Raw genomic sequence first — 17,778 nt, forward strand, 5'->3', positions numbered from 1 at the left:
TAGTCCTATTTTTAAGAATCTCTGTGACTCATGGACCCTCTTTGAGAATGTGACAAAAATGTAGATGCTCTCCCTCAGAATCCACATGTGCGCATGACATAGGAAACGCTTCGTGGAGTTTCAGGGAATTCATGGAGCCCCAGAGCCTGTCCTTTTTATTTTACTGTAGGAATCTGAGGCTCAGGGCAGGGGGATGGCACGAAGGAGCACCATGGAAGTGATTTCCCATGGGTCAGAGCACAGCATGAGCAGAAGAGTCGGACCTATAAGTCCATCCTGGAGACAGGCAATGACAAAGTGAAGATGTCTGGGGAGCAGGCTGCAAGAGGATCTGCTCTGAGGCAAAAAGGAGACCTAGGGTAGGAGTGTGAGTGTCCTGAACACTTTCTTTAATGATCTGAAGGTTTGTTTATAGAGAAGATTTAGACTTTTTTCTTTAGCTCAAAACCAAAAGGTAGAAAAGAACTTCTGCCAGATAGAACTGCCCACTAATGGAATGTACTGCATGAGACGCACAGAATTCCCTGTTATTTAACTTTTTGTGGACACAGAACAGCCTCTTGTAGAAGGAACTACAGCATGACAAGAGTTTAAAAGGGGTGACCCAAACTGGACTTGATTATGTAACTCTGAGAAGCATATTCACTCTCATACACTAGCCAGAGGCAGCTCAGGTCTCCCAGAGAGTGTGGTTAGTAAAGAAAGTGGTAAGAGAGGAAGCAAAGAAAGTTCAGGATGGCTGAGACCTCAAGTGGAAGGTGTGGAAGGGTGGGAATAGTAGAGAGAAATGAGACTTGGAGATATAAGCGGAAGTAAAATGTTGAAGGTCTTACACAGCATCATGCCTGGTATTCAAGAATAAGGGCTTGTATTGAGTAATGGGACAGAGAAGGAAAGCAAAAGGACATAACAGTACATTTCAAAAGAGGAATGAACAGAATCAGTGGTGGATGCACTAGCAGGGAAGTCAGGAGGCGAGAGGAGACAGGCTGTGGTGATGAGCTGCAGGGTTCACACAGTGGGTCTACAGTGGTGGTGACAACAGGACACACAATGGAAATGTCCAGTGATCTGAAATGTTGGCAGTGACCAAAGGACAGCGAGGTGAAGATGCCCAGGAGGCAGCTGATGAGCCTGGATTAGAGCTCCAGGAGGTCAAGATATGAGACAGATTAAAGGGTTATTTACAGAGATTAAGTAATTTAAGTCTTAAAAGTAGATACATTTTCAATAGTAATGATTTAAAAAAGCATAGCAGGAGTAGAGGTCTAAGGAGTTTGCTCACAGGGATGACCTCAGTGTGGAGATGGTATAATTTAAAAATGTGAGAAGGAAGAGTCCACAAGTTAGAGGAGATCTATGATTAGAGAGTGAAATAAAAACCTGGCAAAAAGGAAGCTCCAGGGAAGAAGAGTGATCCACATAAACACGGTCTTAATTTAGTGTGCACTCAACGGTGTGCTTCGGCAGGCAAATTATGGTAATGTTCATTTTGGCAACAACACAGGTGGAGCAGTATGAGTTATAAAGTGTTTCTGAATGGATTATAGGTATTCTTTAAGCAATATTTTTTTTTTAAAAAACACAATGCCTTAGAGAATATGACTAAAACGTCTCTCCCAATTTCTTTATCGGTAAATTAAAAATCACTGTAAGTTAAACAAGTTCCTTTCACATCCATCCTTTAAGGAAGGTGATTTCCACTCGGACTCCTGGGAAAGGGTCACGGAGGCGCCAGGACGAGTTTTTAGAAACACCAGTGGAAGGAAATACAATATTCTATCCCTTGTAGAGAATATTTACTTGCCTCTCAGGATAGTTTGTCACGTGTATTACCTACTTCCAGTTGTCACTCACACGCAGAGGACTTTGATAAGAAGGCTGGAAACAGGCATGTAGAGGCTTAGGTTAATACTGGATTCTCTGGCACATGTGATGCCATGGGCCTCATTAAGAGACCAATGCAAAGGAATGTTTCCGAGGATGCCACCTACTTTGATAGCTTCAGAGTCACAGAAGAGAATGTGTTTCTGTCAATCTTGTCTGGCGAAGGCTGCCTCACGGTGAGTGTTCCAGTGCATTGTGGTATTTAACTTCTTGCTGACATGGTTTATCCTGCCTTTGATTATTATTTTTAATTGCCATTTATTACACGTATGCTTCTCCCTTGTGGGCAAGGTATGGAAGGAATTAAGAGGTGGCATGATCCAAGGTTTGGAAACATTCGAGACACGGCCCGGAAGTTGTCTCTCAGGAATCTATCTGTTGTCCGCATCTTTATCATCAGAAGTTTCGGTCTCTATACCTGCTAATGTGATAACTCCTGCTATTTAAAATACCCAAGACAGGTATCAAAGAAAAGGCAAACCAAAGCCTAATCTGCAAACTATCACTTATGGTAAGATAATCACAATGTATAATACGTACCTATGACGATTTTGCACATTTTGTATCATTATCCAGAAAAGTGTGAGGTTCTTGAAGCAAGTATTTTCCTTTTAGTTACTATTTTCTCTGTAGGCTCTAGCCAAAAGTTTTGTATGTACAGAATTCAATCAATGATCATTGAATTACATTATTTAGTATAAGTTTGTCAAGGAATAGGTGGGGGAGAAGCAAGTTATTTATACAAGTTGGTTGCTTTAATCAAATCAAAGCTCGATGAGTCTTGTGGAAGCAGGCAGGCACTGGTGGACGTTCTTTGGGAAAGGCAGGAGAGGCGAGAAAACCAGCTTTCTCTGTGCAGCTCACTGAGGGAGCACGGCCACCCTCCACTCCTTCCCCGGGAAACTGAGAGGAACAGCCACCACGCAGAGGTGAGACCTTGTCCTTCATTTCAGCCTCAGTCCTCCGAAGGACTGGGGAGCAGAAGGGGGAAGGTGGCTTGGGTACAGGGATCAAAGCTATTTCAGATTCTCTCCCTGTCTCCCGCTCCGCCCCTCCAAGCCCTGACCCGAGTTATGAGAACCCATCACCCATCGCTAACAGCTGGGACTTACTTGGCAGCAGCATCTTTCCTCAGCTGCTCATGCTTCATGAGGAGGTTCTTGCGGTCTCGGAAAGCTTTCCTGACCTTGTAGCCTTTGTACACAGCTTGGATTTTGAAGGCAGCGATGTCCTGGATGGCTGCGATGGACAGGGCGCCGTGCTCCAACATGAACTGGATCACTTCGTGGCGCTCACCAAGCAAAGCATAATCGAGGGGGGTGTACCTGGGGCAGGGAGAGTTTTTAGTGTCGGAATGTAATTCGAGGTACAGCTAACTGGCAATACAAGCAGGGAAAGGAAACATGCGGAGACATGGAACATTCCTCAGGCAAAGCAGCTCCTTCTGTTCTCTGAGGGGCACAACAAGGGGGAAGCTGGGCCAGGGGCTCTGTGCTGCTGACCACATCAATTCCTGAGTTTTCCTCACTGGCTCACAAACGGGGCTGTGAGAGCATGATCCCTTTCCTCTTTCCCGTGTTCCAAATAATTCCTCATTCCTATCTGAAAAAGGACTGCAAATAATATTCTGTGAGGTTCATAATTTGAGTGTTTATGAAATACAAAATAGCTCTGGCCAGTGTGGCTCAGTTGGTTGATCATCGTCCTATGTACCCAGAAGTCGCCAGTTTAATTCCAGGTCAGGGCACATGACTGGGTTGCAGGCTAGATCCCCAGTAGGGAGTATGCAGGCAACAGCTGATCAATGCTTCTCTCTTACTGATGTTTCTCTCTCCCTCTCTCTCTAAAAAAATTTCAATAAAACATATTTTAAAAAGAAATTAAAAATATACCTCCAAATGGAGAGATTTAGTATATGATAAGGATGGCTCTATAGCTGGAGAAAGAATGAATTATTAAATAATGCTGAAACAACTGGATAGCCATCTGGGGAAATAATACTTATATCACATTTTACTCTAAAATAAATTATGAATGAGGCAAAGATCTAAATATATATACACATAAAAGAAGTCATAAATATGCCATAAGAAATCATGGAAGATTTCTTAAAAATTGAAGAGGGAAGTCTTTTAAAAAAAAGGCACAAAAGTCAGAAACCTTATGCTTGATAAATCCAACTACATAAACACACACACACACACACACACACACACACACACACTCTAAAACTTTGCAGGGCAAAAACAAAGGTAAGAGGGTTCCCATAACAAGAAATACTAATGGCTCCTAAACATATGTCCAATCTCCCTAATTTAAGAGAAATACAAATTAAGAATCATATAAAAGAGCATTTTCATAATTAGATTAGCACGCACCTGAAAGTCTAAGAACCGACTGTGCTGGCAATCTCTCACAAACTACCTTAATCTTAGGGAGAACAATTTGGCATACCTATCAAAATTATGTATGCATCTGCCTTTCAACATAGGCATTTCACATACAGGCATTTACCCCCCAGATCTGCTCTCCTTTGTGAGCTGCTTTATGTGCAAGGATATTCATAGAAGCACAGCTTGAAATAGTAGAAGAATGCAAACAACCTCAATATGCATCAACAGAGGACCAGTTAAATAAAGCACAGGCCACCCATGCAACGAAGTCATCAGGATAATGCAGCTACTCCTGCATGTATGAATAAACAAGGAACAATCTCCAGGATCTCTTGTTAAATGAAAAAGGAAAAAGTACGAAACAGAAGAGTATTGTGGCATGCTCCACTGTACAAGAATTTATCCGTGTGTGTTCACCTATATAAAACATTATCTACAGAAGTTTCCCAAGAAACTGGGACAGCGATGCCTGAGAGAGAAACCGACTGTCTCAGAGGCAAGTGTAGGAGGGACATTCTGTTTTCACTCAAGGCCCTTTTAGGCCTTTTAGACTTTGTACAGTGGACAGATAGCCCCTTGTTGATAAATATGTTATTTAGAAAGGATACATATTATTGTCATGTTGTTATGTGTTTCAAATGGCTCTAATTGTGTGACTTTAGGCAAATTTCTTTTTAAAAACAACTTATTCTGTTTTTGGAAATATAAAATAAATTAGATAAATACACGGAAGAAAAGTCATCCAAATCACCACCCTCACAATTAACCACTGTTACTATCTTGGCAGATATGCTTTCCTTTTTTAAAGAAAATGACTACTTCATGAAAAGGACACATCTAAGAATTAAACAATGTGAAAAATAAAAATATTGAAATAAAAAAACCCAAAACCCCAAATTCCACCATCCAACAATGGTGATGATAACTGTCACTTCTTAAACAACTTACTTGATGTTTCTAAGCCCCAGGTTTCCTCATCACAGACTTGGCATGAAGAAAAAATATATTAAGACTGGCATTGTGCCTGGCACAAAGGAGTTCATACATATCGGCTATTACTGTTAATATAGGACATACATTGCAGTATGATTTGTGACACCATAATCACTTATCATAAATATTATTTTCATTGGACCCAAACTAGTATTTATGGCCACCTAATGGCTGCCACTGATCTGATTCCTCTCTGAGTGACTGTTACTAATTCAATGCAATAAGAGATATTCAGAGAAAATAATCAGCTGATATCTGAAGTGGAATAAATGATGATTATATGAAAGCATCATTAGACACAGAAAACTATCCAATGATTACAGAAAAAAAAATCTCTTCAAAATTCATCTAATAGCTACAGTAAGCCATAGAAGGACATGGTTTTGAGTATAACCAAAGGGTAGTTTGGCCACTTCAATAAGGAAACTTAATTCAGAAGGAAGCCCCAAGTGCTAAAGGTAAGGAACCCTCACTTAAGGGCAGCTCCATCTGCCACTACTGTTCAGGGACCAGAAGGCCCATAAGTAGAGGTGCGTATGTAAACTTTAAAACATTATTTATACGTAGTTTAAAAAATTAACTACATATTAAATGGTAAATATTACCACACAATAGTAGAGCTAAATTGAATTTTAGAGGACATTTAGGGAAATAAACTCAATAAACAGACTCAGAAAAATTAAGCAACTTGCTGAAGGTTACGTAACTAGTAACCTGCAGAATCTAGATTGAAACTAAGATCAAATGTCTCCCTGTTCAATAATCTTTCTACAGCACATTTATCAACTATTGAGTTTAAGTCTCTTAGAGAATGAAACTTCTAAAATCAACGTGAAATAACCTATATTTAGTAAGTTATTTCTTCTATAATAAAATGTAGTGTCTTTCACATAGTATAAAAGCAAGATTAGCCGAAACCGGTTTGGCTCAGTGGATAGAGCGTCGGCCTGTGGACTGAGGGGTCCCGGGTTCGGTTCCGGTCAAGGGCATGTGCCTGGGTTGCGGGCACTTCCCCAGGGGGGGATGTGCAGGAGGCAGCTGATCGATGTTTCTCTCTCACCGATGTTTCTAGCTCTCTATCTCTCTCCCTTCCTCTCTGTAAAAAATCAATAAAATACATTTAAAATAAAATAAAATAAAATAAAAGCAAGATTATAAAAATCTGATTTATGAAAGTAAGGCCCAAACTATGCCTATACTTACAAATATGACAAAAGCAAAGAACAGGTAGCATAAGATACCCTAAAGAAAAAAAAAGGACCTGGACATTCTCTTCACTTCTCTGAGCTTCTGTTTTCTCATTTGTAACAGGTGACAAGGAGGTGGGAAGAACTAGATCTCTCAGGCAGTTTGTGAATAGAAATTGCGTTTCAATTCACAAACTGCCTGAGAGTATATTTCTATTAGGAGACAACTCAAACATAAACGAAAGTAGAGGGTATGACACCATTCCGCTTTGCACACACATCATCCAAATGTAACAATTAGCAAGATCCTTGCCGCACTTGCTTCATCCAAGCCCTTCCTTTTCACTTTTGCTAAAGTATCTTACAGCAAGTCCCAGAATTTCTATCATTACATTTCCCTGCATTTCAGTATTCATCTATAAAAAATATGCACATAGCCACATCACTATTGTATTAACAAAATTAACAGGAATCCTTTAGTAAGATCCAATGTCAACTCTGTTTTCAAATTCCCCCCAATTTCCAAAATTAAAAAATAAAAAAATTCCCCCAACTGGTTTATTTAGGATTCTCAGTCCATTTTTGCTCAAAAAAACACACAATCCAAATACCTAGCAAGGTTTTAAGATTGAAAGTCCATATACCTAGAGTTCAAGCAACTGACCATATTGTGATTATTACTACAGAAATCTTTCTTTACCCCCAATTCAATTTAGAAACATTCAAGTGTTGTGAATATTCCCATCAATATCAGAGTGTGGCTGTCAGATAGTTATTGACTGAAAGCCAGCGGGAGCTGGCAAAAATTATGTCTAAGCAGTGCACATCAAGGGGTTAGTGTCAATGCATGAGAAGTAAAAATTAGCCCCACACTGATGGTAACCAGGCAAGAAACAATGTAGATAAAGGCGAGACAAGATACAATTGGACCTGCCAAGTGGGAATGGTCTGCTGGGATGAGCAGAATGCCTAAACTAGAATGTCAATAAACATAAAAGGCAGTGCCAAGTCTGACATTTGTACATCAAGGTGCATTGCTGATGAAACATTAAAGGGGCCTGGAATATTGCCCCTGTCTCTTTTCATTTATAGATTGGCAAGTTCAGTTAGGCGGGCTTTTCCTATGGTCGTTTGGTCTGTAATTAACCTATTCTTTCTCCAGGAGGCAGTAAGGACCTTAATTCATAGGCTTACTTAGGTCTGGAATTCAGTGCTTCACATATAAATGGGAACTGAATTGCAAACAAAATGTTTTTTTTTACTGTTTCCTAAAAAATAATAGGCATGTGGTAAACACTGTAATAGAATAAATGCTTTATAGAAATAAAACATCACTAATTCTTAGGACTCCTAAACCTTCCCTTTGGTGGTTTTAGGATTTCGGACGGAGAAATCATCCCTCTCACACATCTGCTTTCACGTCACAACCTCAGCCTTGAGGACTCCACTGGGCTTCCAGCTTCCTTAGATGCCCAACCCCCTAAATCTTCAAATATTTTTTGTTTTGTAGTTATCATATGACTATAATAGAGAGAGTGCGTTCTTTATATAATTGCTCCTAAAATAAGACATACTAGTCTGCTTTATCTAATTCTTCATGTGCTCTGAGAATTCCAGAAGTTTCTGATGCAGGTATAAAGCAGGGCAATGGTTACTAAGATCCAGACAATACCAACTTGACAACCAACACTTATTTACTGAGCATCCACTTCATAAAAAGCACTGTACACTGTACAGAGATGACCATGATCCTTAGGAGTTCTCTGCTAATAGGGAAGACAGAGTACACGAAATTATAATATAAAGTGAAGTGTGCCAACTGCTGTAAAAATACAGTGTAGGGAGGAACGAAGTTTGGGACACATGACTATGGGATCAGAACAACCTCCTTAGATGAGACGGCATTTGAACAGAGGAATGACGTGATTAACAATTACATGATAATATGAGTTAGCAAGGCTACTCTGGAAGCCGATGAATGAAACGAGGAAAGGTCAAAGGAGGGAAAAGAGCAAGGAGACATTGCGCTAGTCCCAGAAAGAGTCAAAGCGAGCTTGATTTAGACAATGATGCTGGCAATGAAGAGATGACTGTGAAGCAAGGAGAGACCCTGAGTCTGAAATACAGTTTTAGAACCCAGCAGGACCCAGGTGACCACCAAAGGAGATAGGCTGAGAGAAGAGATCCGGTCCTTGAAGAATGTTTATATTAAAAATAAATAAAAAAAATAGAAGAGAAGCCAAAAGAAATGAAGAAGGAGCAGAGATGATCAGAAGAGAAAATAAACTGTCACAGAGCTTAAAGAAGATAGAGTCTCAATAAGGTAAAGAAGAGGAGGCAACAGAAGCAGGATGCAGAAAGGCCATGAGAGTGGACAGAAAGGACAACTATCACTTTTCAACTAGGAAAAGACACAGATTTCAGGAGACGTGAGATGAAGCCAGACTGCAATGGCATGAATGGTGAGCATGAAGAAATGGAGGCAGTGAAGACAGTCTGCGAGAAGGAAGACTTTGGACGCAGAGAAAGAGTTGGAAGATAATGGATGGAGGATAAAACTATGGGAAAAGGTTCTGAAAGAGGTGGAGAAGATGACGGGGTTGGCCCCAGATCGGAGGAGCATGTTTCCGCTAAGACAGCTGCCCTAGAGAAAGTCCTTCCTTCTCTTCAAAGTGTCCATGACAGAAAGGAAGGACTGGCGGTGGTGCTAAGAGGGTAGGGATAGTGTTGTAGCAGGGGCCACTCTAGCTAGAGCATCCACAAACAATGAAATCTAAAGCACAGACCTGGGTGGGGAGTTCAGGTATGGATGTCTGATTACAAACTTAGTTGTTACCTACAAATTCCTTGGCTCTAGATCCAACACCACCACGAATCTCTTCTGCTTAGGTTTCACACTGTGTCTGTCCTTTTTATTAGGCCTGGGTCCTGGGGGAACAACCCCAGCCTAATTCTGTGAGTCTCCTATTATTCAAGACTTCTGTATTGAGACTAAAATCCTGAACTTTCAGCTTAGCTTCTCATTTTTTCATGCTACATGGTGGCACCTTTGTCCACAATTGATAATATCCTCTCATCAAGAGAAACTTCTTGATATATAATATGTCCCAGTCAATCAGGACCCCCTGTCTTTATACTAGCCACCAGCCAGAAGAAGGCATGTCGTTTCCTCATCTGTAAAATATGAGCTGACCCTAGGTGATATCTAACGTCTGAATAGCTTTAAAATCCAGAGATTCTAAGTCGATACTGCATAGCACTCTTGCTCTTTTTTTTCTGGTTCAGGATTTCTTAATGTAGTGTTTCCTTATGAGTATACTTATTATATCTGAACCAGTATCTAAATTTGAGATTTAAAAAATCTGGCAGAGCCCTAACCGATTTGGCTCAGTGGATAGAGTGTCGGCCTATGGACTCAAGGGTCCCAGGTTCGATTCCGGTCAAGGGCATGTACCTTGGTTGCGGGCACATCCCCAGTAAGGAGTGTGCAGGAGGCAGCTGATCGATGTTTCTCTCTCATTGGTGTTTCTAATTCTCTATCCCTTTCCCTTCCTCTCTGTAAAAAATCAATAAAATATATTAAAATAAAAAATAAAAATCATCATTCTCCCCTTTAAAAAAAAATCTGGCAGAAAGGATGTGATCTGAACAACAATACACTCTTTTTATCAACAGCTGACTCACCTCTCTTCATTGTTTTCCATCTGATTGGGAAAAGCAGCGAAATCTAGCAGTAATTTAATGGCATCAAGGTATCCGTTGTTACAGGACCAGTGCAAAGCTGTTCTTCCCTACAAGCATGAGCAAAAATCAAGTACATCTGCAGTAGGTATTTTTGAACACATAGTTAATTATACTAACTCAAAAAATAAACAATTCTCTCCTCAAATTACTTAATTAAAATAAGGAAAAATATTAAGTATACAGTGGAGAAAAGGATGGTATCATAACCAAGTGACCAAAATTATCACTCCATTACATGGCATCTGTTAAAGAAGAAGTAAGACCAATCTTACACAAATTCATTAGGAGAATAAGAAAAGAGGCACTACTTCCTAACTCTTTTTATAAGGTCAGTGTAACCCTGCTACCAAAACTTGACAAGTATAATACAAGGAAGAAAAATTATAGGTCAAACTCTCTCATGAACATAGATGCGAAAACCTCAAAATATTAGCAAATAAAATCCACTAATATATACATTTTAAAAATATATCATAAGTGGCGTTAGCATCTGAAAAAATGTAATCAATCAATGTAATTCACCATATTAACAGCAAAAAGGAGAGAAATACTATCATGTTGATATATGCAGAAATAGCATGACAAATTAAACAGCTATTTGTGATTTTTAAAAAGCTCTTAGCAAGTAGAAATATAAGAGAACTTATAGAAATATCATATTCAATGGTAAAATATTTAAGGCTTTGTCCTTGAGAAACTAGAATGAGTTAAGAATGTCAACTATCACCAATTCCATTGAACATTATATTGGAGGTCCTAGGTAGTTCAACAATTTAAGACAAGAAGTAAAAGGTGTAAGGACTGGAAAGGAAGAAAGAAAAATGTTATTATTTACATACAGCATGTTTGTTATGTAGATAATCCAAAATAGTACACATAAAAATATGACATATAAAAGTAGAACTGGAAAGTAGATTAATATAGTACTTATGTAAGAAACTGGCAACTTGTAAAAAATGTAAAAGGTATAACAAATTATAAAAGATGTATTTTTAATAACTTAGGTATAAGGACCATATTTATATTTTTTCATTGTGTCAATTTTATATAGTAACAATCTTGATAAATATTTATTGAAGGAATTAATAGGACATATATTTTCTGACTGGGAAAACATAATATACTAGGATATTTAAGGAGTTAAAGTAATTAAAGTAGCAAAAAGTCAATATTGGCTAAATTGAAAGAAAGCAACATATTACTACACAGCTGGGGGAAGCATAGATTAACCTATATGCTTTAGAAATCAGTTCAACAGTATATACCAGAGCATAAGCATATACCATTCATTCTTTGATTCAATAATCTCACTTAAGGGAAATTATTCCAAGGTAATAATATAAATTAATAAAGTTAAATGCACAAAGATGATTAATGAAACATGATCTGTAATAAAGAAAATGTGTCCAGCAATAGGAAGTTACTTATTTAATTCTAAAATCTGGGTAACAGGCATAGTTTGGACCCTGACTCCCTCCAACCTGCCACTGTAGTCCCCTTAGGGTAATTATTTAGGCTCCATGAGCTTTAAGTTCCTCATCTGTAAAATGGGGATAATAATAGTAACTACGCTATAGAATTTATGTGAGGATTGAACTCTCTTAGAACTCTGGGATGTTAAACATCCATGATTATGAAAAAGATTATAAACCAAATAAGAAAATATTGGTGATAATTTTAACTGAACAAAACCAAATGTGGTTTGTAAAATCACACCATATATTTATATACATACATACCCATATGCCATGTATATATACTTTACAATGTTACAGAGTTATTCCCATTATGACTTTGTTAAATTATATAGGTATATGGGCACGGACTTGAAGAGAGCATGGGCAAATAAAAATCATTCTTAATTAGCAGATTTGTGGGGGATCTCTTCATTTGGCAAATTGTCGTTTTACTTAATTTCAGCGAACAAAGAAAAAAATTACTCTAAACACTTTGGAGCAGACAATACAGAAAAGACCCAGCCTTTCTACCTCTTTGTCTTGAATGTTAGGGTCTGCATTATTCTCCATGAGCACTGCCATGCAGTTGATGTATCCCCCATACGCAGCACACTGCAGAGGGGTTCTTCCTGCGTAATCCTGCACATTTGGATTGATCTTATTTTCTATCAATATCTGGCAAACATCGGCATTTCCTCCCAGCGCTGCCCAATGAAGAAGAGAATGACCGTCCTGGTCAACTAGATCTACCCTTGCTCCACCTGAAAAAGCAAGAATATAATGAAAATGACTATCACAGAGAACAAACAGATTCTTACATGCTTTATGCTTAGCAGAATGCTTCCACATGTATTATCTACTTCAGATGTTTACAATAAGCCTTGGTCAGGTTTGGCATCATTTCCCTTTTACAGAAGATAAAACAGGATCAGGCAGGTGAAGTAACTGCCCAAATCACACAACTACCAATAGGTGGAGGCAGGCCCTGTGTTTCTTGATGCCAGGCGGGTGCTCTACCCTCTATCCTCTACCCAGGCAGCTCTGCTATGTTAGGTTGTGTATTTCAAATGGTGAATGCAAGAATTCCTACATTTTGAGAGTGGCTTTTTTTAAAATTTTTATTGTTGACACTATTACAGATGTCCCCATTTAGGAGCACTCGTAATAACTAACCTTTAATAAGGGTCTGAATCACATCTTTGTGTCCCATCTCACAGGCTCGGAAAAGTGGAGTATGTTTCATGACATCAGTAGCATCTACTTGAGCATTATTTTCCAATAATAGCTTCACGGTGCTGACATGGCCAGAAAGGGCAGCAGCATGTAAAGCTAAAAAGAGAGCGAGAGAAGGTGATAAACTCATTAATTTTTTTGTTATGTTTTTATTGATTTCAGATAGAGGGAGAAGGAGGAGGGGAGCGGGAGGGGGAGAGAGATAGAAACACCAGTGATGAGAGAGAATCATTGCTAGGCTGCCTTCTTCACGCCCCCTACTGGGAATCAAACCCTGGCTTCCTGGTTCATGGGTGGACACTCAACCACTGAGCCACACCAGCTGGGCTGATGAACTCTTTAATAACAACTTTACCTTTTTATTTTCTAACTATGCATCTTTTCCTGTTTTGATTTTCCTATCATTTTGGCTAAATGCAATCTGATCTTAAAGATTCTTTTTTTCACTTTTGTAGATTTCTATCTTCCTTTCTATTCATAGTATTACACTTTTCCCTTTCTCATCTATTTTCTTCCTTTGCATCCTATTGGTCTGAAATTGTCCCCTCTTCTCTGTTACTATTTTACTATCTTTTCCTCTTTCTGAGAGAGTGAGAGATAAACAACCAAGAAGACAAATAATTTAAATGATGCAGGCAACACTGCCCACTGAACCCCCTCAATAAGCATATGCCCGAGGGATGGTGGCAGGAGACATCAATCCTTCCTTCAGTGGTTACACGAGCTACTCCTGTGGCTGCTACTCACATGCTACTGAGAGTTCGCACATCTTACTGCATTGAGTGCCTTTTTCATACAATATGGCTCCAAAGACACGTCAGCAGTTTCCTCGGGGCCCAGTTTAGGAAACAGCAATTCCTTTCAACACTGGAAAAAACACTGCGATGGAATTTGGTCTCTTCTCTGGTGCTTTTGGAAGAGGTTTCAAAGACTGGCTGTGACTATATGTGAGTTTCATGTTGGGCTGACCCCTGCTATGTTACTCCACTTTAGTGCTTGTCTCATCCCGTCACTCTTTAAATTCTATTTAAATTCACTCTATAAATTCTGCTGAATTCTAACTATCTAGAAGCCTGGGCCAATCCTTTCTAAGTGTTATGGCTCTATAGTACCTAGAACAAACAAACAAACCCACTGGACCCACATACCTAAGCAAGAAAGTATTAGATAGTGATGAATGGCATAATTAAAGAAGGAAGTAACAAGATATTTTGATTTTAGAGTGACTGGTGGTTAGGGAAAGCTTTGCTAAGCAACTGGCATTTAAGCTGAGACCTGAATGAGAAACGCGGTGATCTGGAGAAAGAGTAGCCGGAGCACAGGGAACAGTCAGGACAGGACCGGAATGGATGTGCGTTTAGGGAAGGCAAGGAAGCTGCAGCGCGGCAGGCAGAAGAGGCCAGGTCATGAGTGCTATGCGGTAGACTCTGAAGGGCGTTGAAGAGGTGAGTGAGATTGTCTGATTTATGGCTTAAACAGAAAACCTCTAGCTGTTCTCAGGGAAATGCATTGTAGTAGACTAGGATATAAGCAAGGAGCTCAGTTAAAACCATTGCAGTATACTGGGTGAAAAATGATGGCTCAAACTAGGGTGGCAGGAGTGGAGAAGGAGAGAAAGAAAAAGATTTAGAATGTATTTTGGAGGGGGAGTCAATAGGACTTGTTGACAGGATTTGAAATAGGATCTCTGTCCACATCGTCTGGAAACCTGCATTTCGACAAATAGCCTAGTGATTCCTATGCATACTTGAGTTTGAGAACTCTGACCTAAATGGACAGAGTTGGTGTGGCCCAGACAAGATTAAGATGGGTGTGTGAGACTGTCACACATATCTGTCCCTTCAGATATGTAAACAGAGCACAGAGTGGGACATTCAGGTTGACAAATTTTAGCTCAGTATAAGGAAGAGAATTCTAGAAGAGTTAGGTTAAAAGTAAAGCACTGGGTTCCCTATATTGGAGCTGTTAGAACAGAGGCTGAAAGACAAGTACTGAAGAATGGTGTGATGCAGATTATTTTCACATTTTAAGAGCATAAGAATGGTTTTTCCCCAAAATGAAATTTTATAAAACATTCAACATATAAAAAAAATTAGAATTGTTCTGCTGAAACAGGGGTAGAAGGTTATCCACTTAAGCATCCACACTCCCAGTTCATCTGTATAAAAGCCTGTTGTCCCAAAGAACACGGCTGAAAAACTCCAGACCAGGACTAATTCTAAGGTGCTTGCTAATTCTGAAACCATATAATTCTGTGATAGGGCACAAGGATGCAATAGATACTCTTCAGATAAACATCAATGTCACATAAAAACACACAGCACAACGTGAATTAGGTAAAAAAAGATAGAACAAACAATTTTATTAAAGGAATTTCCCCATTTCTGAGTATTTGCATTTACTTTATTTTAAAATGACCTTAGACTTAAATACTGTTGCTTCCTCTTTGAAAAAGTGCCACAAGTTTACATAGAAGTGCTATTTTTTAAAAGTTAAATTTATGCTATGGAAAATTTAAACATATTCAAAAGTAAAGACAGTAAACTCAATATAGCCATCATCCGGCTTCGGCAATTATCAGCACATGGCTCACTGTGCTCCCTCTAACTGCCATCAATCCCCCTCACTTCTGATTGCTTTTATTGAAATTTTAGAATCATATCCTTCCATTTGTAAATATTTTATTTATTTATTTAAAAAAACATTTATATTGATTTCAGAGAGGAAGGGAGAGGAGATAGAGAGAGAGAGAGAGAGAGAGAGAATCATCGATTGGCTGCCTCCTGCACGCCCCCTACTGGGGATGGAGCCTGCAACCCCTCATTGATCACCTGCCTCCTGCAGGCCCCCTCCTGGGGATTGAGCCCAGCACCCAGGCATGTGCCCTTGATGGGAATCAAACCCGGACCCTTCAGTCCACAGGCTGACGCTCCACCCACTGAGCAAAACTGGCTAGGGCCACTTGTAAATATTTTAGTAAGTGTATCTGCAAAACATGTGTTTTTTAGAAACACAACCACTACATTAGTCAGGGTCCATTTAGGAGACAGACACCACACTAGACATTTTAACAGAGATAATGCAATGTAAAGAATTGTTAGGTATGTATTAAAGAACGGCAAAAGCAAAAGGGAAGGCTAAGGTATCAAAGGTAGTAAATGCAGAAAACGGCTACAAATTCTAGGACTGCGTGAACAAAAACAAGAGGAAGGGATTATTAAAACTTATCTGTAATACTATCAGCAATAAAAAATATATTTAAAAATGAAAAAACAAGACAGACAGAAAAAGATATTTTACATTCTACTTTGGCCCAATCTCATTGTACATTCTCCACTTATAAGAGAAAAAAAATTAAAAAGATTTGCAACTTAGAAGAGGAGCCCTGAAGAACCGAAACTCAGACTTCTGGTGCTGATGTCTGAGGAGGGCGCTGAGGGTGCTCTGAGGTGAGCGATGGAAAACTGCAACGTGAAATTAACATTGCCATTAGAACGAACTATCACTGCTGTGTTGAAGAAAACTCACTACAGTGATGTCCACAGGAACAGTAAACTGGAACAAGAACAGCCAGCAAACGAAGATGTAATCCCCTGCTGCTCACTCAGCTTCCAATCTCCCTCTACTGCCCCCTATGGGTTGATTCTAACAGCGCCCTTGCTGGCAAAGGTGAAATGCAGATCCCTAGCCCCAGCATTCCAAAGAAAGGTTAGTTTCCTTACCATATCTAAAAAAATTAACAAAACTTCTGTAATATCAAATATCCAAACAGTGTTCACATTATCCTGATGGCTTTCCCATTTTTTATACTTTATTTATTTGAATCAAAATCCAAATAATGTCTGTATATTGCGGTTGATAAGAACACCTTTTTTAAAAAAGCAAATCTGAATCTATGATTATTATTTTGTTGCTTTTATATTTTTACTTTTTATTATAGTTTAGAACTCTTTTTCTCTAGGGGGAGGATAAAACAACCCTGTAGAGGAATGATGGAGAGGAACTACTTTCACAGACAAGAAATGTCAGGAAGCATCTCTGATATAATAAAACCCTAGGGAGAAAGAGCCCAGGGAACTAATGAATCTGAGGAGAATTTATGTTCGAATTCCAACCATGGTGCACATCAGAAAGACACGTTTGGTCAGAAGGATGCAAGTACTCTCATCTATACTTTATTGAAATACATGAAAAGTTAGACTAAAAGTAAGGCTAGTGATAAAGTGAAAGACTGCATTCTAATGGAAGTCAGGCAGAAAATTAAATGTTCAAACCATTTACAGACACAATGTCCTATGTATCTGAACTATACCTCTTAAGAAGTGTAAGGCTGCTCGGCCAGGTGGCTCAGTTGGTTGGAGCATCATCCTGTAAACCAAAAGGTTGTGGGTTCAAGCCCCAGTCTGGCACATAGGAGAGGCAACCGATTGATGTTTCCTTCTCTCTCTCTTTCTCTCTTGTTCTCACTCAATAATAAAAATTTTTAAAAACATATCCTGAGGTGACGATTTAATATTAAAAAAAGAAGAAGCTTAAGGTCTACTGTGAGACTTTATTAAGAAACTGGAGGCCCGGTACACAATTCGTGCACAGGTGGGGTCCAGCCAACCCACTCCAATCAGGACCATCGGGCTGGGCTGGCTGGGGGGAGGTGCTGCGGGCTGTTGGCCAGCTGCCCCACCACTGTCAAACTCCCAGTTGAACTCCTGGTCGAGGGGACAATTGCATATTAGCCTTTTATTATATAGGATACTTTTGAAAGTTAAGCCTTTATCAAACATTATATTACCTAAAAACTCTTTAAGAATAATTTAGAGGGTGTGGTGGTATAAGTACAAGGAGAGAGATTATTATTAGGTGTAGCTATTTCCCTCTCCACTCTTG

At 39.3% G+C, this 17,778-nt stretch overlaps 1 protein-coding gene across 6 annotated transcripts in view; it reads right to left on the reverse strand.

Moving 5' to 3' along the window:
* INVS (inversin) overlaps positions 1 to 17,778 on the reverse strand; it is a 127,155-nt gene that overhangs the window by 24,053 nt on the left and 85,324 nt on the right. For all 6 annotated transcript variants that reach the window (XM_006758423.2, XM_015560475.1, XM_015560477.1 and 3 more), the window contains 4 exons: positions 12,835 to 12,990; positions 12,193 to 12,422; positions 10,145 to 10,251; positions 3,000 to 3,212 (listed from right to left, as the gene is read on the reverse strand). In XM_006758423.2, the coding sequence (XP_006758486.1) occupies positions 3,000 to 3,212; positions 10,145 to 10,251; positions 12,193 to 12,422; positions 12,835 to 12,990 (706 nt within the window). The remainder of the gene's footprint in view (positions 1 to 2,999; positions 3,213 to 10,144; positions 10,252 to 12,192; positions 12,423 to 12,834; positions 12,991 to 17,778) is intronic.

This window comes from Myotis davidii, unplaced genomic scaffold (genome assembly GCF_000327345.1).
Source record: "Myotis davidii unplaced genomic scaffold, ASM32734v1 scaffold534, whole genome shotgun sequence".
In the NCBI taxonomy this organism is placed as follows: domain Eukaryota; kingdom Metazoa; phylum Chordata; class Mammalia; order Chiroptera; family Vespertilionidae; genus Myotis; species Myotis davidii.